Consider the following 27,603-nt stretch of genomic DNA (forward strand, 5'->3'; position numbering starts at 1 on the left):
AAAATACTTTATATATTCTTTATTGGAATCTCTTATATGCATTGCAGATATATTTTATTCTGGGACTTTTTTATTTTGTTTATGGTAATTTTTAATTACAAAAGTTGTCAGTATTAATACTTTCAAGTGTATCCATCTTTTCCTTGATGGTTTATACTATCTCTTTTTAACTGCTCTATTGAGTTATGATTAACATAAAATAAACATCACATATTTACAAAGTGTTTGATGAGTTTTTATATATTAGTCACATATACATACTAGTGAAACCATCACCACAATCAATATAATGAACATTTTCCCTACTTGTGAATGGGAAAAAGTACCGTATGATCCTCTTCTTCATTCCCGTTTGCAATTCTTCTTTTCCTGACTTCCCTGCTCTCCAAGTCTCAGGCAACCACTTCTGCGTTCTCCCTTGTATAGCTTTACTGAGTGTCAGTTTTCTTCTCTATGAATTGTTGAGAGAAGACTGTAAATTTCTGACTTAAATTGTGAATTTGTGTACATATCCTTCTGATTCCATCAGTTTTTTGAAACTTTCTTATTAGGTGCATCTTATTTAGAATTACTACATTGTTTGGTAAATCTCACATGCTAGACAAGTGCTCTACCACTGAGCTACACCCCCAGCCCTTTTAAAATTTTATTTTGAGACAGTGTCTCCACAATTTGCCCAGGCTGGCCCCAAACATCCAGTCCTCCTGCCTTAGCTTCCCAAGAAGCTGAGATTACAGGGATGTGCTATCATACCCCTCTCTTTTAACATCTTTTTAAAAATAGCTGTTAGAAAAACTTAAAATACACTTATATTTGTTATTAATATTATGTTTCTGTTGGACAGTGCTGCTCCAGTTAGTAAGCATTATTAGCCTTTATGATGAACCACGTTTTACTCATGAGACATCTGATTCTAGCCTAATACTTATTTATTTTTAAAGTATCTAGGAAGTTTCATTTCCTGGAAATCTGTTAAGAGTTTCTCTTTCTTTTGGCAGGGGGTGGAGTGGGGTAGTACTGAGGATTTAGCCCAGGGATGCTCTACCACCGAGCTACATTTCCAGCCCTTTTTATTTTTTATTTCAAGACAAGTTTTACTGCATAGGGCTCACTAAGTTGCTGAGGCTGGCCTCAAACTCATGATCAGGAGCTCCTGCCTTAGCCTCCTGAGCCACTGATATTATAGGCATGCACCATCATGCCTGGCTCACAGAGTTATCCTCACTATTCTAAGATTTCACAAGCATACACTGAATGTAGATAGATTTTTGTTCATCCTGTTTAGAACCCTTGGTAAAGTATTAGTTTGTGTCTCTCCAGTTTTGAGAGAGTTTCTGCTAATATTTTTTGGATATTTTTTCTGTTTGTAGGTCCTATAGGATATGACTTTGTCATATATTTTCTGCTTTCCATCCTGCTATCTTTTTGTCAGTAGTCTGGGAAGTTACCTTATCTTCTCTTTTGACAGTGTATTGAAAAATAGGGGGAGATAGGCAGAATTTTAATTGTCTATAACTCTTTCTTGTTTGTTTTATAACAGAAGCTTATTCCTTTTGACTAATATTTTCTTGAATATTTGTGAAGTTTTGAATTAGAATTGTTTTAAAATTTCTTTCTGTTTCCTAAATTATCTGTTTCTTTTATAATCAGTGATTCATTTTGTTCAGGGCAAGCTTCTAGAAGATGAAACACATTTCCTGTAAGGAGAATGTGTAACAAAATTTGTGGAAGGAGAAATGCAAAAATTTTCTGGGAGCAGTGGTAATTGGTTATAACACTGTGGACAGTATATTCCTGTCTAAACTAGCATGAATATGGTAAGACATGAAAGAAAAGGATTGAGTAATTATACAAAAAAATATAGTTGGGAACTGATTACTTTCAGAACTCCTACAAAGTACCCTTTTATTGAACTAATTGTATGCTCCCTTATAATGTTAATTATCATACCCATATGTCTTTCTCACAATTGGAACTCTTCAAAGAAAGAATTGTATGTTATTCATACATTCTGTTGTAGTCTATTGATCAAATATTGTATCAAGTATGGGGAATAAAACATTATGCAGAGACAAAAACATCCCTGTCAGTCAAACACAATGTATGTACTTACGTCTTTCACAGTGCTCAGAATTCAAACCTAGGTATTCTCTATTCCCCCTGACTCTCTATATTAAGATGATATATTAAGATGGTCTGTTGAGCTTTGTTGCAAAAGTTCTTTTGGTATTGAACTCTTTTCTTTAAATTGATACAAAAATAATATTATGCATTCTGTTTAAATATTGTCCTTCACCTTAATTATAGGTAATATAATAGAAAGAGCACCCCCCCCAGGAGTAGTCAGGAATCCTAATTTGACTCTGTTGTTAAAAAAGTTTACACATGCAGCTTGTACCCTGTCAGTCTCACTTTTCTGATATGTAAAATAAAAGGTTGGTATCTTTTAGGACTTAAAAACTTTGAATCTGAAAGTGGGACAGAATATTCATTCTCATGGCCTTTGAATAAATGTTGTAGCTAAACTGTCTAGTACATTTAATTGAGTACCTGGAAACAAAACTGAGATTTGTTCTTTTATATGTTTCAGTTAGTTAGAATCAGTAGCTCATTTTTTTTCTCTTTTTCAGACTTGGGCCTGGATCAGTATATAATAAAACGCTTTGATGGAAAGGTGAGCAAATTGTGACACTTTGATGTGTATCCTGTTGTTTACTAAGAAGACTTTCAAGTTCCTCTAGAATCACGTATGAGAGATCCCTGAATACCTGGTTATTTTACAGAAAGCATATTTAAGTTAGCAGGTCTGTGCCTTCAAATACTTCTACAGAAAGAATCAAACAGAAGGTTCTGTTATATTTTTCTATGTGAGGTGACTCTTCACAGGTTGTCTACTGTTATTAAGAGCTAATTCAGTGTTTGTTAACTTTTGAATATTAACTCAGTAGTAATTATAAGCATTAATAAGCAACTCCACAGAATGGTATTCATACAGTGATGAAATCACTTAATGATGCATTTCTCAGATCATAGCTTCATCATTAATTTATGTACAAGTGTATGTATGTGACAATGGAGAAACAATCTGGATTACATAATAGTTGCTGCCTGTGAGCAAGGGAGGAAGCTGATACACTGGAGATGGGGTTGCCAGCAAAGGAGACTAACCACCTGCAAGATCAGAAGTCAGGTTCTGAGAGCTCCAGTGCTTCAGCAGTTTTCCATAGCCATTCAGCTTTTCTGGTTTCCTCTCCTCACCTCTCAGTCCATCCCTACCCACCACTGCAAAAGTTTTCTTCCAGGAGGGCCCCTTCCTAATCCCTTTTTGCTCCAAAGACATCCATTCATCCTGGCATTCACCCTGGGTACCAATCAAAATATACTAGACAGAATGTCTGTCTGAGATGCAGAACTAGGACATAGGCCAGCCATCTTCTAATTGGAGTGCTATACCCCTGAGAATGCAGGAAGACTTTTTAGGAACTAGTGAGCAAAAACAGTTTCAAAAGGAATTCATTTCCAGACCCTCCACTTGATGGGTTAGAGTTGAAGTGCAGTTATAAGGAGGTCAGAGATCATACATGTGACTTCAGGTATGTTCCTTCTGCTGGGGTGAAACAGTCTCTGGGACTTGGGGGCAAAAGGATGGGCATCAAAAAAAATGCCATTATTAGCTAGGCACATTTTGCATGCCTATAATCTTAGCTACTCTGGAAGCTGGAGGTAGGGCAGGGGCTTGCAAGTTCAATGCTAGCCTTGGCAATTTCACAAGACCTTGTCTTGAAACAAAAAATAAATACATAAAAAGAGTTGGGGTATAGCTTAGTGATAGAGTACCCTTGGTTTTAATCCTCAATAGACACATAAATATTTAGCCCCCCCAATGTTACATTTGTATTTGTATTTCTAATTTGACCTTCCTTAACCTTTATGATAGTATATAACAGTTATTCTAGCTATAAAATTGTGAAGGTCCTTATAGTGCTTTTCTAAAAATAATGAATAATATTCCAAATTTGGATGTTTGCTTATATTTACTTTCAATTTTTTATTTTATATCTGAATAAATTATATTTGACATCATTCTTAGGTATAGAAAATAAAAGATTTAATTTTATTATCTCATGAAGTAGTCAAACATGTTTTTCCCTTTCAGGATAAATTTCCCCAAGAGAAAAAGAAAACACAGCCCAGTGTCATAAAAAAAAGTAATCTATCGCTTTTAGTAAGGTGGAAGAAAGAATTTGAGAAAAAAAGAAGAGCCGGGAGTGGCTTTACAAATCGTAAAAGGAAAGAATTGAGAAGGAAAATCATGAAATGGATGGAAAAGGCAGGATCACAAAAGAGGGTCTAGATGTGTGGAGTCAATCTTAGTAAAAACTAATTTTTCGGGGATGTGCCAGTTATTTTATCTTTAATGTAAAACTCTGTACCTTGGTAGGGAAGCGTAGATGTTTAGCTCTTTTTCACAAGTGCAAAGAATAAGTGGCTATTAAGATATGAGAAATTTTAACTAAGGCTACCTAACTGAAAAGTGTCTTTCCCATTGAGTTGGCACAATGCCTAAATACCTCCATCTGTGGTATCTTTTTTTTTATCCTGTTTTGTTCCATTGTCCCAGATATGGGACATCTATAAAAACATAAATGTAGTATAAAATTATGACATAGTTATAATTTAATAATTATAATATTCATTAAAATACACATAAGCTCTGGATTATGATTTTCAATCTATTTTAATATATCTTTGTCAGTTTCGTTGTAATATTCACAGAATTGAAAACTTAGGACTTAATGAGTTAAAGTCACATATTCTTAAAGAATGATCAAAAAGAAAGGATACTGAACTAGATACTAGGAGACCTAGGTTGAATCATGGCTGTCCTTAGGGACAGCCACGTCTTTTCTTTGATTCTTGATCCTTCTGCTTTGTGTCCTGTAAAGTACCATATTCGTGAGAGAGGTTACTGCAGACACTGATGTCAGGATCTAATTTCAGAGTCTCCAGCAGGTCACGTCCCTGTTTTCCCTGTCTTTGTGTCCTTCGGAGTTCAACATAGGCCTGGCACATAGGAAGCTACCAATAAATGGTGGTTAACTTGCAAAAAATCAACTAGTCTATCATGTTGCTTGGACACTTGACTCGTTAAGTCAATAATATAACAAAGTCAATTTAACAAATAACTATTTTAGTCACTGAAGGAATCCAGAGTAGCATGAGAATTTTTTATTCTTTTATTTTTATTTTTATACATGTATAAACCTGAATATATGTAAAGAAGTTGAATGTGTACAAGTTAAACAGCAGATTGACAGACTGTTAGGGGAATTTTCATTCCTGGAGATTTCCCAAATATAAAATCTTTAATGATAACTCATGTTTTATATGTGTTCATATATATATATATATATATATATATATATATATATATATATATATGTAGTTGAGCACAGTGCCTTTATTTATTTATTTTTATGTGGTGCTGTGAATTGAACTCATGTGCTAAGTGAGTGTCCTACCGCTGAGCCACAACCCCAGCCCCTCATTGTTCTTTAATTTTTTCCTGTGGGCCCAGTAACCACTAATTCACTTGATGTTAAAAATTTGCAGCTTTTGGCATGACTAATGAGCTTCATGTTTTTTCAAAAGTAGAGTTTTTCAAACTCTACTTTTCTTACCATTAACATTTTATAATTTCCACTTTTTAAAATAAAATTGCAAGAATAAAATGTAATAAAGCATTAAAAGTATTTGAGTACTACCTTGCTGTGGAAACAAAATGATAGTGCTTCTGCATTTGGAAGGCGGACTTTACAGGTTCTAGTTGAAAATGTTTATTTGTTCACTAAAGCATAAAATTTTAAAATTGAAGTAAAACAGGCAAGATTTAGGAATATCAGTTTGAAAGTATGCTTTGTATGAAAGACAGGCATTGAAAGTTGTCCTTGGGGCTGGGGATGTGGCTCAAGCGGTAGCGCGCTCGCCTGGCATGTGTGCGGCCCGGGTTCGATTCTCAGCACCACATACAAACAAAGATGTTGTGTCCGCCAATAACTAAAAAATAAATATTAAAATTCTCTCTTTCTCTCTCTCATTCTCTCTTTAAAAATAAAATAAAATTAAAAAAAAAAAAAAAGAAAGTTGTCCTTATAGTACCAGAATAATAGGTTCTGAATGAAAAAAGAGAAATGGGAGACTCACATTTGGAAGTGTAGAATTCAGCCAGTGGCCCTAATCCAGCTCACTCATTGCCTAACAGTCAGTGAACAATCCAGAGTTCCCATTCAACCACCTTACGATATGTATGTTGAATCTCTTGCCAGGTTATTAATTAAATTCCTTTATTAATGTCCACCAAACACGTTCTTTTTTTTTAATGCCTTTATTTTATTTGCTTATTTTTATGTGGTGCTGAGGATGGAGCCCAGTGCCTCACGCATGCTAGGCAAGCCACTGAGCTAGAGCCCCAGCCCCTCCACCAAACACGTTCTTGAGGCAGTGTTTTAGAGTATGGTAGGCTTCTTGAATGGATTTTTACTGAATGTACTTTTGGTTTATGTCTTTACAAATTATTTTTTATTTCATATGAAATTTAAGAAAGTAGTTTCTATCCTATTTTGAAGTGTATAATGATAAGTACAAAATTGATTTAGCATTTGATCAGTTTTAAAAGTTTTTCCAGGGCTTTTGTTATGTATGAAGTTCTTTACTGGATGGTTATGATTAAGGTCAACACTTGAATTCAGCTATTGATCATGCATGACCTTTTTTGTTCTCTCCATTAGAAAATATTAGTGTGTGTGTGTGTGTTTGTGTGTGGCGGGGTGGGGGGGGGAGTGCTGGGGATCGAACCCAGGGCCTTGTGCATGCAAGGCAAACACTGTACCAACTGAGCTACATTCCAAGTCCCAGAAAATATTAATTCTTAAATAGCACTTTTTAGAGTATATGCATCCTACAACAAGTTCCTCCTAAAAATGCCACGTTTATGTGGTAATTATAGTAAATTTTGTGCATTGTGGCCAGAAACGTACATAGTTAGAAAGCTAAATGCCTTGGAGGAATTTCCTTTTAGACTTATTTTGATTTTGAAATGAGCAAATGTCTTTCCTTTCTTCTCCTTCTATGAAACTTAGATGAGAATCTTCCAGAGCTCATTACTGTCTTATGTTAATGAACACTAATTCTTTACTCTCAGGATACTAGCAATTTCCTTTGTAAAAAAAGAAAGACCTACATTGTCACTGGCAATTAAATCATCTATTGCATTTTAGAACTTTCTAACATAGGCCTTGTCTGAAGAATAACAGCTATAGGTATCATTGTTTTTAAGAATATGTTTTGACACCTAATGGTACTGTTTTTTAAAAAAAAAAATTTAGACTAGGTTTAAACATTTTTAAAACTTCAAAGCTTGAGAGAGTCTAGATTTTTTTTCTTAGGACATATTTGAAAATCATTATAGTAATTTTTTTTCCAGCACTGGGCATTGAACCCAGGACCTCCCACATCCTAGACAAGTGCTGTACCACTGAGCTACACTTCTGGTCCTGAAAATCATTATAAATAGCTGCTTATTAATGCTGTTTTTAAGATTATAATGAAAAATAAGTCTGGCTTTTGTTTTAATGTAATATATCATGAATTTTAAAAATTCCACATATTCCACATACAATTTGTTATACAGTTATTTCATGTACTTTAGATTAGTTTTTTAATGAAAACTATATTTTTTCTTCATTTACTTTTTAAATGTTTAATAATTGACCTGTAAAATAAAGCAATTATTTCTAAGTAGAGCAAAAATTTTACATTATTTTCAAATATTTATTTCATTTAATCATTTAGTTGCTGTCTTTTATTGATATGGCTTATTTCAAGTGGTTTATATCCTTCATTTTCCCATTTTCTCCTACTACTTTTTTATTCAAACTAAATATAAAAATTATATTTTGTATTTTCTGTATAGCAACTTAATCCAAATCAAACATCACTATATTTTCTTTAAAAATCTCAGTAGAAAACTTTGTGCTTCAGATAAAGTTGTTTCTTAAACATTACCAATTCAGAGACATCATCTTATGTCTTCTAATAACTATGAAGTTCACATTCTATTTTAAGTGTTTTTACAATAAATTGTCCATTGAAACTGGTTGTCCATTATTATCATTCCATCATATATTTCTTTCTTTCTGGTTTGGTCTGGGGATTGAACCGAAGTCCTCGGGCATGCTAAGCATCTCTATCACAAATTTCATCCCCCAACTCTAAAAGTTCTTTATAAAATATTGATAAATGAACTTTGAAATATTCCTTTGGGGATAAATTTTTGGTTCCTTTAAGGAAAATATGAGCATATTTTTTCCCATAATATAATACTGTTAGTGCTTTGTTTGAGCTGTGATTATTTACTTCATATCACAGATAAACTAAGACTCTGGAATAAGGTCATATATTGTATTTCTCCTTGAAATGTATGTTATTAAAGGATTTCTTCTAAGAGTGAAGTGCATCAAAGATGCAGGAAATGTAAGTGAGCAGATGTGGGAACTAAAAGTCTTATGGGGCAGATGAATCTCCATATTTAATTGAACTACTTAAATCCTGATCAGATTTAGGTGTAGTTTATATGTAAATAAGATAGGTAATTCTGCATTGTTAAGTAGCCATTTTCTCCCCTCCCCCCATCTTTTTTTCCCACCTTTGAGAGACTTGAAACCAGACAAATACAAATTCTGGTTGAATTAATATGTTTATTCAAGTTTTTCTGTTGCTAAATATGATTATGTAGGTAGAAGTTTATTGTTTTTGCTTGTGATTCATGTTTTCATTTGCTCTGTCAATTTCATCTTTAAAGCAGGGTATATCACTTATGTTCTTTTTTTCTAACAAAAACGAAATCCTTGCTTTAAAAAATACGTATAGCAGATTCTAAGAGATTATACAAATATTCAGTTCCTTGAAGCCAGAAGTTACTCATAAATATTTCATATTCACATGTTATTTGGGAGGTGATGATTTAGCACTTTTAAAAAAAATTTTTTGTAGTTGTGTATGGACAGCAGGGCTTTATTTTATTTGTTTATATTTTTATGTGGTGCTGAGGATCAAACCCAGTGCCTCACGAATGCTAGGCAAGTACTCTGCCACTGAGCTACAGCCCCAGCCCATCGTGATTTAGTACTTTTTAAAAGCCCCCAATAGCTGGGTACAGTTGGCACGTGCCTGTATTCCCAGTAACTAGGGAGCCTGAGATAGAAGGATCATGAGTTTGAGGCCAGCCTTGTATTGTAGCTCAGTGATAGAGTGCCCCTGGGTTCAATACCCAGTATCAATCAGTTATTCAGTCCCCCAATAATGTATTAATTCATTGATTGTCAGTGATTTATTTTTCCAGCTTCAAGTGAACTCTCTAAATGGAAAATGCTTGAGTATATTTACCGCAGAAGGGAAATAATGCCAATAATAATAATATGAAAAAAATAATAGGAGAAGCCTGGCTCCAGAGTCTACCCTCTCTTCATATATCTAAGCTGTTTTTCTTTATGACCTATTTATAAATCCAAACATTTTCTTATGTTAAGTAGTTATTATATTTTACTGCCTTACATGATGCTGTTCACTAAAATAAACAAAACAAAAACAAGAAACCTTTGATAATTTTGCTTTGTTTTTGGTAACAGTTGTTGAAATTGTCTTGTTTTTTTTTTTTAATTTTTTTTTGTTTTTAATTGTAGATGGACACAATACCTTATTTTGTTTATTTTTTTATGTGGTTCTGAGGATCGAACCCAGTGCCTCACTACAGAACCACAACCCCAGCCCCTGAAATTGTCTGTTTTTATTTTAATTTTCATTAAAAAATCTTTGGAGATGGAGTTTTGCTGTGTTGCCTAGACTGGTCTGAACCTTCTGTGCTCAAGTGATTGTCCTGCCTCAGCCTCCTTTGTAGCTGGGACTATAGGTGTGTACCACCACACCCATCTCCCAGTCTTTTTCTGTTTATCTTGATAAAGTATAGATGGAAACCCATAATAAATGAAAAGCATAACATAATTTTAAAGAAAGTAGAGATATACAAATTTTAATACCTAAATTTGGGGATAAGAATGTCAAATTCTGTTATTTGTTCTATTATTTTTTCACATAGCATGAGTCTCAATTGCTATTTTGAAAAGTGCTGTGTCTATTTTAATTGAAGCCATCGCTCATTTTGTTTCTTCATCTGGTAGTGCTGGGGATTCGACCATGTTAGGCAAGCACTCTACCACTGAGCTATATCCCCAGCATAAAGCCATAACTCTTTTTTTATGAGAACAATATTTATTTTGGTTCACAATTTTGGAGATTTCAATCTGTTGGCTCATTGCTTTCAGGTGGGTGTCTAGGCACTATATCATGATGGGGAGCTCATGGTTGAACACGCTCCAGTGCCTTCACTCTTAAAGTGAGCAATGCCATCTATATTTGAAAAATTGAATCTCTGCTGATTATAATCAGACAAATAGAAAAAGTAATGTTGCTGTTGTAAACAAAACCACATATTTACTCTTTCAAGTACATTAAACATGAGGCTGTTCATTATAGTCAGTCTACATGGAAGCAAAAATTAATATGTAATGAGATTGCCATAGTGAACTCAAGTCTGATTCAACGTTTCAGGAAGTTCTTTGAGCTGGGAGTATAACTCAGTAGTAGAGCTCATGCTTAGCACTGAGGTCCTGGGTTCACTTCCCCATCAGAAAAAAAGTTAATTCTTCACACCTGCTGGAATTTTATGTTTTGCTTTTAGTCACAGATTTTCCCATTTTCTTTCTCACCCAGTTCTTTCAATTACTTTCAAAACATTTTCTCAGTTTTCTCTCTTCTGACGAATTAGCAACTTTAGTTCTTTTTCCACACAGTAACCCTAAAATCTAGCTTTGGTGTCTGGAATATTTTCCAAGGCATTTCATTTTGAGCACTCAGTATTTGACAGCCATATGTGAATGATTATTAGATATTATAAAGCATGCTGAATTGAGTGTGAAAAATATAACTTCATGCATTGGTGTACTTGTTGTGTAATAGAGCAGTATGAAAAGAGTGTGGACTTGAGATAATCATATATTCATTCAAATATGGGCTTTACTGCATAATTGATGGGTAATTTTGGGCAAGAGACCTGTTAACCTCTGAGTGTCAGTTTCACTCTGTAAAATTGGAACATTAGGTAAAGCACCTGGCTCTACAGATTGTAGCTGTTTTGCATGACTTTGAGCCCTTTACTCAATTTATGGAAGGAATTATCTGCTAACATGTGAATTATCTTCTTTCTTAGTTTATATGAAATGCTACATCTTACCCTATGCACAGTTGTTCTCTTCATGGTTTTTTCCTTCCAATTTCAATCAGCTAAAAAAATCTCTTTGTGCCATGTTGGTAGTGAGTGATTTGCCTGGGTTAAATTTGCCTGGTCCATTAACCAAAGAGAGACCTCTGGTTTGATTTCTTGTATCTGAGCTGTCCTGTGTTCACAGCAATTTATCTCACTCCCATGTTGTAAAATCCTTTGAGCCTCTGTCACATCAATACCAGCTGTTGACTTGTTAATTGCTGAAAGCATCTATTTTTTTTGTCCAGAACTTTTATAACACTACTAAACTTGGTTTGAAAATGATGGTAAGTTCAGGTCAAATTTTATTTTACAACCAGTGAAATTATTTATTGAAAAAATTCTTTAAAACATAAACTGTTCCCTCAAATGCCAGCCATGATGGTCTTTTTTTACCTGTGTGGGTAGTACTTCATTTAGGGCATCATAATTTTGGAGGACACCTGTTTATAAGTAGTCATTCTGAACTCATTCAAATTTGGTTTATATGGGTGGCAAAACAATCAATTTATTATGAGGTGAAAAATATACTAACATCCATGAGATGTGAGACACCTTATAGGAAACTTAGAGTTCCTTTTATAGAAACGGGAAGTTTTTCTACCACAATACATTTCTTGTTAGGAAGATTAGGAATTGCATTGTTATGGTAGTTTGTTTTATTATGCCTAATGAGTCATATCTAAAACATTTTTGTTTTCCTCATTTTTTTATTTCCAGGTGTTCAGTGGTATTTGTATAGGCTTTAATTGCTCCTTTATGTATTATTATTTGTGAGATATATATATAGGTAGGTAGGTAGATTTGGGAGTATTTATTCATATAATCAAACAATGTTTTTTTTTTTCTTTTTCTCATCTTCTGATCAGGATTTCTGGCAGGTACTGACTCAGCAGCATGTGCTTTAATTTAATTAATGCTCCAGAATCCATAGTAATGCTTCAGAGACAAAGGTTTACTGCATGCCCATGTCCTTCCCCTGCTCTTTTCAGAATGATTCAGTTCCTGTCACTTTAAAATAACATACTTTAATGTGATAATTCAAATGCTACACAAGTCCTTGAGAATATAGTAACCAGCATAATTTAAAGGGAAGACTTCACACAAGTTAGAGTTGCTATACAAAAGGTCAAGAAATATTACTTTTAGTAACTATATTGTTTGAGAAATTCATTAATTGGAGTATTTACATAGTCTTATTGGGGATGTCTTATTCCTACCTGAAATGTAATAGCAATGAAAAACAATAGTAACAAGTTAAAAATTAATAGTTGTTTTTTTCCTTTAGAAATTTCTTACATAGTAAATGTAGATAAGCAGTTGCTTAGTTGCACTTTGCTCAATTAAGTGACTTAAGAGGAAACACATGGACTATTTAGAAATACTTCATTATTTTGTTCTTTTGAGCTAATCAATGACTTTAACTTGGAAAAGCCAGCAAACATATGGAGAAAACCATATAAAAATATATATATTTATAGCCTGGCAAAGGAGACTGTCAAAGATACTACAAACAAATTCTTTTTAAATTGATCTTCAGATGCTTGGTCTCTTTAATTGTAGTTTGCAAATTATTAAAGTTTATTTATTAAGGAAATTACCCTTGTGTTTTTGTTGTTTGGCAGTCTTTTTTAAAAATATTTTAAATTTTTATTTTTTGGAACCAGGGATTGAACCCAACCAAGAGTGCTTAACTACTGAGCCACACCCCTGACCTGTTTTTAATTTTTTTATTTTGAGACAGGGTCTGGCTTAGTTGCTTAGGGTCTCGCCAAATTGCTGAGGCTGGCTTTGAACTTGTGATCCTCCTGTCTCAGCCTCTGGAGCCACTGGGATTACAAGAATGTGTCACTGTACCTGGCTGGTTGGCAGTTTTAATAAAAACATAAATTGAATTAAAAATCTCTTTTGGACTTAAAATAATGATATAACTAATTAAGACAACTGGATGCTCTTTCTTTTTATAGTAAACTTTTTCAGCGCTCTATTCTTAGTACTTCTTATACCAAGTCCCCAAACCAGTCATCCTATTACTCATGCAATAGGTTATCTTCCTAAATATCTTTGCTTTTAACTGTATTCTGAAATAAACTACCAAATGCTTTAAAATTATATCAAAATAATTTATTGATTTCATTATCAATGTTTCTAATCCTGTGGAGTCTATTTTAGAATACTATGTTTTAAACATTATACTGAGTGCTAAGGAGAGTTAAATCACATGAGATGCTAACACCTGTCATTTGAGGATAGCCACTTCCAACTCTCTAATTATGGTAGGATTGTTTGTAGAAGTGAGCTTTTAAAAACTCACTTTTCCTTAGTAATTGTATGGATTAAGACTGAAAGATTTAAAATGACTTGAAAATGATTGAAAATCAGGTTTTATGGTGCTCACTTCAGTAGCACATACACTAAAATTGGAACCAGACAGAGAAGATTAACATAGTTCCTGTTCAAGGAAGACACACATTCATGAAGCATTTATATTTTTGATCATCAATCTTTTCCTATACCTGTTACAGTTTTTATAGTCATTTGATAAAAAGTAACTGAAGGGGCTGGAAATATTGCTCAGTGGTTGGGCATTTGCCTAGCATGTGTAAGGACCTGAGTTTGATCCTTAGCACCTATAGTCCCACCTACTTGGGAGGTTGAAGCAGAAGGATCACTTGAGCCCACAAGTTCTGGACCAGTCTTTGCAATATAGACTTTACCTCAAAAAAAAAAAAAAAGCGATATATAGAATCCTGGGTGTGGTGGCATATGCATGTAACCTCAGCTACTCAGGAGGCTGAGGCAGGAGGATTTCAAGTTTGAGACCAGCCTCAGCAACTTAGTAAGAACCTGGCTAAAAGTAAAAAGGGCTAGGATGTAGCTCAGTAGTATCTCAAGGTTCAATCTCCAGTACCATAAAACAAACAAACACACACACACACACACTTTGATAAAGTTAGAGATATTTTTAAAAAAATCAAATTCTACTGTATTCTTAAGGGTATCTTGTGAATAATTTTTTTTTAGAATACTGAGGGAATTGTTTATCTGTATGAGGTTCTGTAAATATCATTCATTCTGATGACACTAGTATGAATTGTTTAACGTCCTGAAGGCCAATGAACCTTATAGAAGAGGCCTTTCTTGCTTGCTTCTTTGCAGAGATTTGTTCTTTGCATGCCAAGTTTCTATTGCCTGTGGAAAGGCTAGAATCAAAGGCTTGAAAGCATAGATTGCTGTTCTTCAGATGCAGCTTATTAATGGTTTCAGATACTTACTGTATTGCTGTGAGGAGCATCCATGTCTCTTTCCAGTCTCTCAAGTTCCACCATGTATATGATTATTCAAGTTGACAAAAGAGATAATAATGTATTAAGTACTCCAAAAGAGGAGGTCATTTCTTGGTTGTTGGACTCCTATTAAGATGTCTTTAAGTACATTTTTATTTTAGATTATGTTATGTTTGAGTTTGAGATCAACTGAACCCATTTGGTTTATCATTGTTGATTTGCAAGCATAACATGACTAACCATTACATTTCAGACACCTTTGTGTTTAGCTTTTTCATCATAAAACAAGATTTGAAATTCACTTTGACAAAATAGAACTTTATTCCAGACCAGCTTGCTTTTTCATATTACTTTAACACAAACACTAGTAGTATGTTTTACAATTACACAAATAAGTTTCTCTAAAAACTGCCCTGAACAAGTAGCTGTTCTTTCGGTAACAGGTTTTCAACTTAGTGTAAATATTTGTTGTCTTTAGTTGTTGAGAATATGTGAGGAGAGTTCTTGCTTTGTAAATTTGTCTTTGGCATGATGCATTTTCAGAAGTTCTAAATTTGAATAAAAAGTTTTTACATTTACAAATTAATATATGTTGAGTATAAATGACCATTATATTCTTGAAGTGGTGTACATTTCAAAAATGATTAAAATATGCATTTAAATAAGTGAAGACCTAAAAAAAAATTATATGCCTAATAATCATTGGCTCAGGCTTTCCTCTTAAAGTTAGCAGATAAAAGTTATGCCCCAAGGTTAAAGTTTTACAAGTGAACTGTTTTGCTTCAAAATAATTAGTCCTTATTAATATTTTCAGAAGTTGGAAACAGTACAGGTACCCTGTGTTGTCCTTTGGGGTTGATATAAGGTAACATTCAGTGGTTCATGGCATGGGCTATGGAGTCAAACCATGGACTATCTTACTTCTATATAACATTGTCACTTGAGGTACTTATTTAACTTTTATAAATGTGACATGCAGATAATAGGATCATTTACCTCATAGAGTTACAATGAGGACTTACGAGAATTCAGGTGTAAAAGTTGTTAGCATAGTGCCTGGCACAGAATCTGAAAAGTATAATTCTTAAATTATTTATGTATCTTTAATGGCCAGAGGTATTCAAGGGATACCTATAAATGTTTGATTTCAAAATTAATATAAAAATTTTTGATCTGAAGAGTTTCCTGGGAGATGATAGTTGCTAGAATAGTATAAATTAAGTGTGTAAACAGTGGTCCTCAGTGAACCTTTTTTATTTTTTTCTTGTAATATTATTTTCCAAATGGAAGAAAGTGAAATTACTATATTGATTTGTTTTCAAAACTTATGCTTGAGATTGTTTTTATATTAAGTGATAGGGAAGCCTTTTATAACCTTGTGACTAAAGGATTATAGATATGTGCTGTTAAGCTCATGAGTGTTCTTTTCAGCACTGATCTATTTGACTAAAGTTCAGAGTTAATTTCTTAGATTTAGATAGCAAACAATCAAGTGATGAAACATGAATTCTCACACTTAGAACTGATTTGATGCAGTGCATAGGCATAATATGGTAGAACAAAATAGAGCTGATTTTTTCTCCCAGAGTTTTGATAATACCTCATCAGATACTGAACATTAAAATAAATCATTTCAAGCCAGGCACAGTGGCACATGCCTGTAATCCCAGCAACTCAGGAAGCCAAGGCAGGAGGATCGTGAATTCAGAGCCAGCCTGAGCAACTTAGTGAGGCCCTACACAACTTAGTGAGACCCTTGCCTCAAAATAAAAAACAATTAAAAGGACTGGGGATGTCGCTCAGTGGTTAAGCACCCCTGAGTTCAATCCCCCGTACCAGAATAAATAAATAAATAGTAAATAAATCATGTCAATAAAGTTGTGTCATTTCCTCAAGTTAATATCATTACAGTGGGTTTTTTTGAATTTTTATTATTGCTTTAATCAAATCATCTGCTACTATTTAATTTTTTAAGCATCTTCATTTTTATCATTTTCTCTGAAGCCACCTAGCTAATGAAATAAAACATTTTATCATAGATATTTGGAATTGTTCTCAGAGCTCAGGTGGTTAGAATTGGGACTGAAAAGAGAATTGCTTTCTGGCAGAGTGAAGTTTACACTATCTTAAGCATTCATCTTCCTCAGTTTATTGCATAGTAATTTATGTTTGCCTCAAATACAGTATACCTTTGAAAGACTTAGAAGAAAGTCTTAAGTCAGAAGGGGAAACCACAAATTACTCAGTTAAAAAATCTCAGTTTTATTTTTATCTGACATATACCCCAATTCTACCTTCCTACAAGTTCATGTATAGGGTGGGGGAGAAGAAAAACATATTTTAGCTATGCAAAATTTTGTTTGGGAGTAATATGATTGCTTAAGATTGATATCTTACCAAGGCTTTGGCATCTATATTCACCAATAAGATAATGAAGTATGAGCATTAATTGCATGGGAAAATTGCTGAATTTTCTCTTTTTAACACTCTCCCCCCTTCCTGTGCTAACCCCAGCAATAGGTAGAAATACTACTTTGTAATTTGGAAATGGTATGCCAAAATTGCATTTTCCAGCAGCAGCATATTATCATTGATTTGTTTTAGAAGTACAACCTTAGATATTACTTGAGGGATTTGAAATGTGTTTCAGCAATATAGAGAAATGTTAATATTAAAATAATTATAATAAATGTTAATGTTAAGCTAAACTGAAGATTTCAGCTTCACAAAGGGTGTCATCTTAATCCAAATAGTAAGGCTGTATTCTTTACCAGATTTTCTATATATCAAAGATAATTTTATTTATTTGGCAAACATAGTCCATTAACTTCTGTTAGATTGAAAAAGTTTATAGAACTTGAAAAGTGGGTCTTAACTAGAAGAAATATTATTAAATTTTAGATATAAGTTTTCTCTTTGGCTTCATCCAGTTGAGTTCAAGAAGGCCTTAATCATTGTCCCTATTTTGATCAACCCCATAACTAGCTAGATTCATTGAGCACATGGAATACTTATAAGTTGGAATCTTGTCAAGAAGTCCCAGTTTTAACCTCCATTTAGAAGTTTATATGTGATGTTTACCTGTGGAGAAAACTGATCTAAAATTTAGCCCAACAGTAAAGATTTAAGTCAGGCATTTTACTGAATTTTCATTTTGCAAAATTGAACAATGATTAAGAAAAACTAACCAAAACTTTCTCTGTACTCGGTTCTTTTAATCTTGATTTGGCCCCTCATGCCACCTGCAGCTTTAGGCATAGATTTATAAGTTATGTAGTTGATCAGAAATCAACCTGTGGTGCTTCAGCACAGTCATGCAGTAAAGTCAGGTTTTGGACTCACTGAAATGTAGCATTTACATGGACATGGAGGATGGTTTACTATATAATAAATTGACTCCTAAGTCTGTTTATCTAAAAAGAGATTCAGTATATGTTATGACTGAGTTCAGTGCTAGATGCCTTATGAGGGGTATTTATTTTTTTGCCTTTACTTGAGAATGGTAATTTGAATGTCTGTTGCTATGTTTCAAATTTTGAAGTGAATAAGACTAGATTATAAGTGAATGAGAAAATAGTTATATTTTGTTTATATAAGTCAGATGAACTCATTGTTTTGAAATATTTTGCATAATTTCTTTTCCAGAATAAAATAACATTTGTCACTAAATTGAACAGGAGAGCTGTTCTGATAATTGACCTGCATTCTGCTTTCACATCCTTAATTTCAGAAATTCAGGTTATAGGAATATAATTTTATGTGTAATTTCTATGCTGCATAAAGTAATGTAATGCTTTGTAAGTTATCTATACTTAGAATCTCTCTTTAAAATACCTAGTTATATTTAAATAATTTTCAGCATATATTTTGAAGTATTACAAGAATCTTTTTAAAATTTTTTACTTGTTCTTTTTAGTTATGCATAACAATAGAATGTATTTTGATATATCATACATCCATGGAGTGTAACTTCCCATTCTTGTGGTTGAACATGATGTGGAGTTACATTGGTTGTGTATTCATATATGAACACAGGAAAGTTATGTCCAATTCATTCTATTGTTTTTCTCATTCCCATCTCCCTGCTCTACCCCCCACCCCCATCCAATCTGGTGAACCTCTACTCCTTCCTCCTGCACCGCCTATTATGACTTAGCGCCCACATATCAGAGAGAACATTTGGCCTTTGGTTTTTGGGATTGGTTTATTTCACTTAGCAGGATAGTCTCCAGTTCCATCCATTTAACTGTAAATGCCATAATTTCATTCTTCTTTATGGCTGAGTAATATTCCATTGTATAAATGTACCACATTTTCTTTTATCCATTCATCTGTTGAAGGGCACCTAGGTTGGCTCAGTAGCTTGGCTCTTGTGGAATTGAACTGCTGTGAACATTGATGTGGCCATGTCACTGTAGTATGTTGATTTTAAATCCTTTGGGTATATGCTGAGTGGGATAACTGGGACAAATGGTGGTTTCATTCCAAGTTTTCTGAGGAATCTCCATACTGCTTTTACAGAGTTGTTGTACCAATTTGCAATCCCACCAGCAGTGTATGAGTATATTACAAGAATCTTAAATTAGAAACTTACAGATGAAAAAAGTTTCTCATAAGCCCTTGCCCAAAAAAAAAAAAAATGTTTTTAACTGAACTAATACCATAAGATATTACCTAATCTCACATCTTATGTGTTTATAATTTATTTGAAATTTCTTTGGATCTTTATATACAAAATTATTTTTATTGAAGTGTTTTATTTTGTAGTTGTATTAAATTTATTAATATTGAATTAAATATAAATCCATAGATTAGGTTGTATTAGTAAAAATTGCATATTAATATAAATGTTTATTGATAACAAAAATATAAATAATTACCTGAGGCAGTGGGAGAAAATGAATATTATTAACATTCTGATAAGGAACATTATGTTTTCCTTAGAATATGCCTCCATTTAGTACCTGAAGTATATAATGTTTGTTTAGGGGGGAAATGGCTTAAAATTTAGCCCAACATTAAACATTTTTCAAAATATTAAGCAAAGGAGCATTGTACTGACATTTTTAATTTGTAAAATTGGACATTGATAAAACCTTTTAAATAAGAAAAACTAACCCAAACCACTTCGGTACTGTCCTTTCTTCAATCCATTTTTGCCATACTTTGGGGCTTTAAAAAGTCACTCATTTCACTGGAGCAAATTATGTTATATGCATTTATGAATATGTCAGAACAAACCCCACAGTTATGTATATTACAATGCACTATTTTTTTTTAAGTTTTAGTAGTAGTTGGACACAATGCCTTTATTTATTTATTTATTTTTATGTGATGTTGTGGATCAAACCCAGGGCCCCGCACATGCTAGTTGAGTGCTCTACTGCTGAGCCACAGTCTTTTTAAAAAAGAAATGTAGGGCTGGGGTTATGGTTCAGCAGTAGAGCGCTCGCCTCGCACATGCAAGGCCCTGGGTTCAATCCTCAGCACCACATATAAGTAAATAATGTTATTGTGTCCAACTACAACTACAAAAAAGAAATATAAAAAAAGAAATATAAATTAAGACCTTCCTGAGATATTCTCTCCCCAAGCAGGGAGACGTCACACTGTCTACAAGGCTATTGGTAAGCAGACCTTGTCATATATTGGATGTAAAAGTGCAAAACAGTGCAACCCTTAATTAACTGCCACATTTAAATGTGGTAATATTAAAAGAAGCAATTGAGGACTGGGATTGTGGCTCAGTGGTAAAGTGCTTGCCTAGCATGTGTGAGGCACTGGGTTCGACCCTCAGCATCACATACCAAAATAAAATAAACATTATGCCCATCTACAACTAAAAATATTTTTTAAAAAGAAGCAGCAACAAATGAAATAAAATGTTTATATTTGGGGAATCTGAGTGAAGGACCTAAGGTAACTCTGTACTATTCTTTTAGCTTTTCTGTAAATTAAGATTATATCAAAATACAAAAAAAATTAAAGGAGAAAAAAGTTATTCATTTCAAATTCATATGACCAAATTTTTATAGCTTCCCATTAGTTCCATGGCTAATAGGTTTTAAGATATCACCTATAGTGGATTCAGATCTTCAATGGAAAAAGACCTCTCAAGAAGCAACCATAGACACACATTCTAACCATTAACCTAATAACTCATTTCCTCCCAAATTTTTACGTTTATTTGATGTTCCTTTCACTTTAAATAATTTGAGAGATCAAATGTAAGAGTTTTATGATAATTTTGGTATCTGTGGTTAATACATGTTAAGGAATTTTAGAATCTTCTTTGTGGTTTTGGATACTCCTAAACCCATTTACAAATTCTTAGGACTGATAAATATATAATCTTAAATGTATCTGAACCACTCTTTAACAAGTGGATGTCTGAGAAAATGTACAAATGACATCTCTCCCTCTCTCCTATCCTAGCTCCAGAAATGTAGAAAAACAATGTAAACCTTCACTAAAGAATTGCAAGATTCTAATTCATAGCACCTCACAAAGTATGAGTAATTTTTAAATCTGCATTAAGCATCTTTTTCATTTTTAAGGAGCTGCTACTAAACACACCCATCCACACAATATTCCTTTTCCTTTTCTCTACTTTTTCAGACCATATTTTTTTTCCAGATATTTTCTTTGACTTTTTTTGTAGAGCAGTTTAACCTTCTTTTTGTCATTCTTTCTCCCTGTCCCTCTATTCATTATAGTAGAGGTCTCACACAAAGCCACACAAACAAAAATCTTCCCTCCTCTAGGGAACAGAAGGTGTTGAGCATGGCATGTTCTATTTAATGAAGGAATAGGAAGGATGCCTTCCTGCAGAAAGCACGTGTACCAATTAGCACTCTAAGGTGTTATAAACCTATGGAGAAATGTTCTGATAGTAATTCATTACTCACAATCAATGTACTATTCAAGGTCTGTTTAGTGAATTTTTATTATCTTGGTAGACTTTAAAATTATTCTCTTGGTGACATGAATAAGCCTAAACCATGATGTTGAGTCTCTCAGGTTGCTTTTTTAGCCATCTAAATGATTCCATGTTTATTTTTTCTTTGGAAGGTATATACTCTGCTAGGAATCTGAGGACCTTCAAAAGGAAAATAAGCTACTAACAGCAGAAAATTACATAAAAGAGTAATCTAGACTTATAGAATCAATTTTTTTAAAAAAATATTTTTTATAGGTGGACACAATACCTTTACTTTTTAATTTTTATGTGGTGTTGAGAATCGAATCCAGTGCCTCATGCACGATAAGTGAGCATTCTACCCCTGAGTACAAACCCAGCTCAGAGGTAAACCCAGCTCATTGTTTAAAATCAACTCATTTTTAACAAAGGTGCCCAAATAATTCACTGGGAAAGGATTCTCAAGAAGTGGTTGAGAAACAACTGTATATCCATTTTTTTAAAAAATGATCCTTACCTCTCCCTTATCTCCTCATATTCAGAATACACTTAAAATTAATCATAAACCTAAATTGCATGTGTGTGCATAACCATATGGTTTCTAAAAGAAAATATTGGCAAAAATTGTTTTAGTATGCAGAAAACAAAAATTTTTTATAAATTTAGATTTCATAAAAATTAAAAGCTTCTGATTATCAAAATACAAATGGCAAGCCATAGACTGGCAGATAATATTTTTAATATCTATACTTGTCTTTGTTTTCTGTTGTTGAGCAACAATGAATAAATCCATAGCTTAGTGTCTTTAAATGATAATAGTCATTTCTTATTTTTCATGCTTCTTGTGAATCAGAAAGTAGGGAGTAATTTGGCTGGATAGTTCTGGTTCAGGCTGTTTCATGAGGTTGTAGTTAGATATTGACTGGGGCATTAGTAACCTACCTTGACTGAGAATGAGGAGTTATTTCCAAGGTGGCTCACTCTAATGTCTAGTAAGATAATACTGACTGTTGATGAACAGCCTCATGTCCTCTCCGTGTAGTCCTTTCCACAGGCCTGTTTGAAGGTAGTGTTCAGATGGAAAGCTGGCTTCCATCAAACAAAGCAAAGTGCCTTTTATACCATCATGACCAAGCCTCAGAAGTCACATATCATACAGACCAACCCAGATTCAGTGTAGGAGGAAGGGATGTAGATAGCAGGAGACAGGATTCATTGGAGTCGTATTGGAATCTGGTTGCCATACTGACAGAGGTCTCATATTTGGAATATATGATGACCTACTGCATGTTAGTAATAAAATGACAAACAGCCCAATTTAAAAAAGGATAAAACGTCATTGGAGAAAAGACAGCCTTTTAAACAAATGGTGCAGAGTAAACTGATTATTCATATGTTGAAGAATGAGACTAGATCCTTATTCTGAGCAACAGTCAAAATGGATCAAAAACCTAGGAATTAGAACTATGCAGCTCCTAAAAGAAACATAAGATCAACACTCTTAACATATAGGTGTAGGCAATGACTTTCTCAGTAGGACTCCTGAGTTTTAAGGAAATAGTGCCAAAAATTATCAAATGGATGGCATAAAATTAAAAAGCTTATGCACAGCAAAGGAAACGAGACTGTGAAGAGAGAATCTACAGAATAGGAGAAGATCTTTGCTAGTCTCTCTTTTGTCAGAGAATTAATATCCAGAACACATAAAGAACTAAGACAAAACAATAAATGAGCACTTTTCAAAAGAAGAAATACAAATGCCCCCCAAAAATATGAAAAAATTTTAAAAACATTTTTATAACATTTATGGAAATGTAAAAAAATATACTGAGATTTCATCTCACTATAGTTAGAATGGCAGCCATCAAGAATATAAAGAAAAATAAATACTGGAGAGGATGTGGAGAAAAGTAAACTCTTTTACCTTTGGTGGGATAGTAAACTAGTACAATCACTATGGAAATCAGTATGGATGTTTCTCTTCTGTAAAAAACACTAGGAGTGAACCACCTCTATGATACCACTCCACAGTATTTATCCTAAAGAACTGAAGTTAGCATACTCCAGTGATACATGCATGCCCATGTTTATAACAGCACAATTCACAACAGGCAAACTATGGAACTGGCCTAAGTGTCTATCAATGGATGAATGGATAAACAAAATGTGAGATACCCACACAAAATGGAGTTTTATTCAGCCATAAAGAAGAATGAAGTTATGTCATTCTGTGTGGATAGAACTTGCGAATATTATGTTAAGTGAAATAAGCCAAACTCAGAAAGTTAGGGGTCATATGTTTCCTCTCAGGGAAGTTAGAGAGGAAAAAAGAAAAAAAGGGTTTGCAGATCTCATGAAAATCAAAGGGTGATCAGAGTAGAAGAAGGGAACTAGTGAGGGAAATAATGGTGATTTATATTGGACAAATATGTATCACATATATGCACAAAAATGTAACAGTGAATACCATCATTATGTGTAAAATAATGCACCAATTAAAAATGGGTGAATACAGTCACCAATAAACAAAATTAAAAGTATTCAACAACATTGGTCACTGGGAAAATATGCAATAAATTATAATGAAATACCACTATGTATCAATTTAAATGGCTACTAAAGAGATTGGCAGCGAAAATGGTAGCAATGTTATGGAGCACCTGGGACTCTCCTCCATTGGTGGTGCAGATGAAAAAAGTACAACATCTTGAGGAAATTCATAATATTTGAAAATTGTAAAAAGCCCAAAAGTTTGTTAGTAAGGTATAAATAACTTATATTTATGTGTATTTGCATTTTACATTGTGTTGTACAACACAGTTACTTATTGCAATACCTAATATATTTATTTTTACTTTATTATGTTACTGAGCAATGTAAAATACAACTTAGCAATAAAGTTGAAGTGCTGATTATGGATGAATCTCCTAAACACTATGGTGAGCCAAAGAAGCTGGACACCAAGGTATATACTGGTAATTCCATTTATATGAAGCTCTGAAATAATCCCTGGCTTGAAAAATATATATATATATATATATATATATGATCTATCTATAGATATATTTCATAATTCATGTACATTAACTTGTACAAGAATTAACTTGTATTATGCTACATATAAATTTTATTTACAATGGTAACATCCTGAACTTTAGATGAAATGTTCGTTTTCTATAGAAATATTATAGCGAAGCTATTTTTTGTGTATTCTGAACTTGAGCAAATAAGTAAATATATTGAAGACAATAGGAACTAACATTCTCAATTTTGGAGAGAAGTGTAACAAGTGTTACGATTAAATAGTACCCTAGGGTGGAACTAAGTATCAATATGAATTCATGCATGATTCATGATAGCTAGATATGAATCCAATCATGAGGAGACAGCAGCCTATTTCAAAATGAGGGATATTCTGCAGTGTAACACACCAGAACTTTTTATATTGTCAAGATCAAGAAATACAAAGTGATAAAAAATGGCAGAGTAGGGAACTCCAAAACTCTCTCTCAATAGCCAGTGATTAAACTGATTTTTTAAAAAAAGTCAGCTGCTTCAGATCTCTAGAATCTAATCAAAGGCTTAAAACAACCAGGGGGATGTCTAAAGAATAAGCTTCTTCAGCCTGATGGCAGCCATATAGATAGTGACCCATATTTCTGGTATAGCTTGTTCGTGCCAGAAGGAGCAGTACAGACCTTGTTCCTGGAATGCTGTGGATGTGGGCTTTGACCTGTCTGGTGGCTCCCTAAGGAATTACCCAGGGTGCTTGCCTTTGTTTTGCCTGCCTCAGAACTTTTTTGGAGCTGAGGTACATTTGTCGGAATCATTTAAAGGTAAACACTAGCTGTGTGGCAGCCTGTTACAAGCAATACATGAACTAAAAGCCTTGGGAGGAACAGACTATGTAAAGGAGAGAACAAGGGCTTTGAAAGGTTATGCTGGATACTGCGGAAACAGGAATGCCCGGTGAGCTGAAACTGGAACTCAGTGGTGGAGTACTTGCCTAACATGTACCTTGGGTTCAAACTCACAAGTAGGGTGGGGGAAAAAACGGCCCAGATCTGAATCTTCAGAAGAAACCTTAGTAGACCCTATGCTGTCATGTTTGGCTGTCTTTTTGTCCCCATGCAAGCAGGAATCTAAGGCTAAGGGAAAATTGTAAACATTCTGGTCAAGCATTGAAGAAATTCCCAATAACCAAACTGGAAAGACCTGGAGAGTAAGTATATTTCCCCATTTAACTTCAGGCATTTAAGTAAACAACTAGCTGATCAATAAGGTTAAGAGAGTTTAGAAAAGTCACTAAAACAACTTCAACAATAAGAAGACTTACCACATGATAATACAATAAATGTCCAGTATCCAACAGGAAGTCATGCTTGCATGGAAACAATAAGATATGGCACAGTCGCAGAAAAATTTTTTAAAAGAAGTTTCCTTGAAGCACAGGTATACTATTCAGGGACTTTAAATCAACCATCCTTAGTATAGTCAAATAGCCAGAAGAAACATGGAGAATTATATATGAAGTAAAAGGATATTAGTAAAGATGTAGAAATTATTATTTTTTTTTAAAGTACCAAATAAAAACTCTGGACCTTTGAAGTATAATGACTGAGGTGAAAAAACTGGAGATGTAAAACCAGCGTATTTGAGTAAGAAGTGAGAAGTATCAGTGATCTTGAAAATTCATCAATTGGGCTGGGACTGTAGCTCAGTGGTAGAGCACTTGCCTTGCATATGTGAGGTACTGGGTTCGATCCTCAGCACCACATAAAAATAAATAAATAAAGATATTTTTTAAAAAAAGAAAATTCATCAATTGATATTATCCAACCTGAAGTAGGGAGAAAGAAAAACAAAGCTTAAGACACACTTTAAAATGGGTTACAGTGGTAAATCTTAAGTTACCTGCATTTTATCCCAATTTTTAAAACAATTATAAAAAAAAAAAACTGTAGTACTGGGACTGGGGTTGTGGCTCAGTGGTAGAGCACTTGCCTAGCATGTGCAAGGCCCTGGGTTCAATCCTCAGCACCACATAAAAATAATAAAATAGGGGCTGGGGTTGTGGCTCAGTAATAGAGTGCTCGCCTAGCATGCATGAGGTGCTGGGTTCAATCCTCAGCACTACATTAAAAAAATTAAATATATTATGTCCACCTAAAACTAAAAAATATTTTTAAAAGAATGTGATACTTTAAAAAAAAAATAAAGGTATTGTATCCAACAACTAAAAAAAACCAAAAAACAGTAGTATTGTCATAAAGATAGACATAAACTATGGTATGAAAGTGAGAATCTAGAAATAAACCCATGTAATGGGTGGATTTCTTCTTCTTTCTTCCATTTTTTTCACATATTTTATTGGTGCATTATAATTGTATGTAATGGTGTGGTTCATTGTTAATATATTTGTTCATGCACACGGTATAACAAATCATTCCTCAGTATTTCACCTTTTCCTCACCTCCATTCTGTCAACTTCGCTTTCCTATAACTACTGGTCTTCTTTTAATTATCGTAAGGTCTTCCCCCACCCTTTCTTTTCCTTTTTCTCTCTAATTTCAAGAATACAAACCTTGACTTTCTGATTTTAGCTTATTTCACTTAACATAATTTTCTCAAGTTCCTGATGGATTGACTTTCAGTGAGTGTGCCAAGACCATCCAGTAGTAAAAACATAGTCATCTTCGGTGCATCCATTGGATATCCATGTAAAAAGAATGAAGTTGAATCCTAACCTCACCTAATATATTTAAAAAAAAGGATCAACAACCTAAAAAGATAAAATAAAAGAGTTAAAACTATAGAACTCTCAGAAAATAAGAGTAAAGGTTCATGATGGAGCATTAGATAAAACTTGAAAAACAGCAAATAAAAAATAGTTAAATTAGACTTCACCAATATTAAAAACTTTCAATCATAAGACAAAATGACAACCAATTCAAAAATGGGTGAAGGGCTTGAATAGACATTTCACATGGACAACAAACACATGAAAAGATCCTCAACCT

At 33.6% G+C, this 27,603-nt stretch overlaps 1 protein-coding gene and 1 non-coding gene across 6 annotated transcripts in view; both read left to right on the forward strand.

The window, feature by feature from the left end:
- Positions 1-27,603, forward strand: part of Micu1 (mitochondrial calcium uptake 1) — a 174,382-nt gene that overhangs the window by 58,392 nt on the left and 88,387 nt on the right. For 3 of the 5 annotated variants that reach the window (XM_078040611.1, XM_040273766.2, XM_078040617.1), the window contains one exon: positions 2,631-2,674. The exons of 1 other annotated variant lie outside the window; for it this stretch is intronic. In XM_078040611.1, coding sequence (XP_077896737.1) covers positions 2,631-2,674 — 44 coding nt within the window. Of the gene's footprint in view, positions 1-2,630; positions 2,675-4,156; positions 4,331-27,603 lie in introns of all 5 variants that reach the window. One more of the 5 variants, XM_040273763.2, reaches the window with a different exon arrangement.
- On the forward strand, positions 13,768-13,872 carry LOC120885930 (U6 spliceosomal RNA). Its single transcript, XR_005728729.1, has one exon. It is a non-coding gene; the product is annotated as a U6 spliceosomal RNA (small nuclear RNA).

Source organism: Ictidomys tridecemlineatus, chromosome 1, assembly GCF_052094955.1.
Source record: "Ictidomys tridecemlineatus isolate mIctTri1 chromosome 1, mIctTri1.hap1, whole genome shotgun sequence".
Taxonomy (NCBI): Eukaryota; Metazoa; Chordata; class Mammalia; order Rodentia; family Sciuridae; genus Ictidomys; species Ictidomys tridecemlineatus.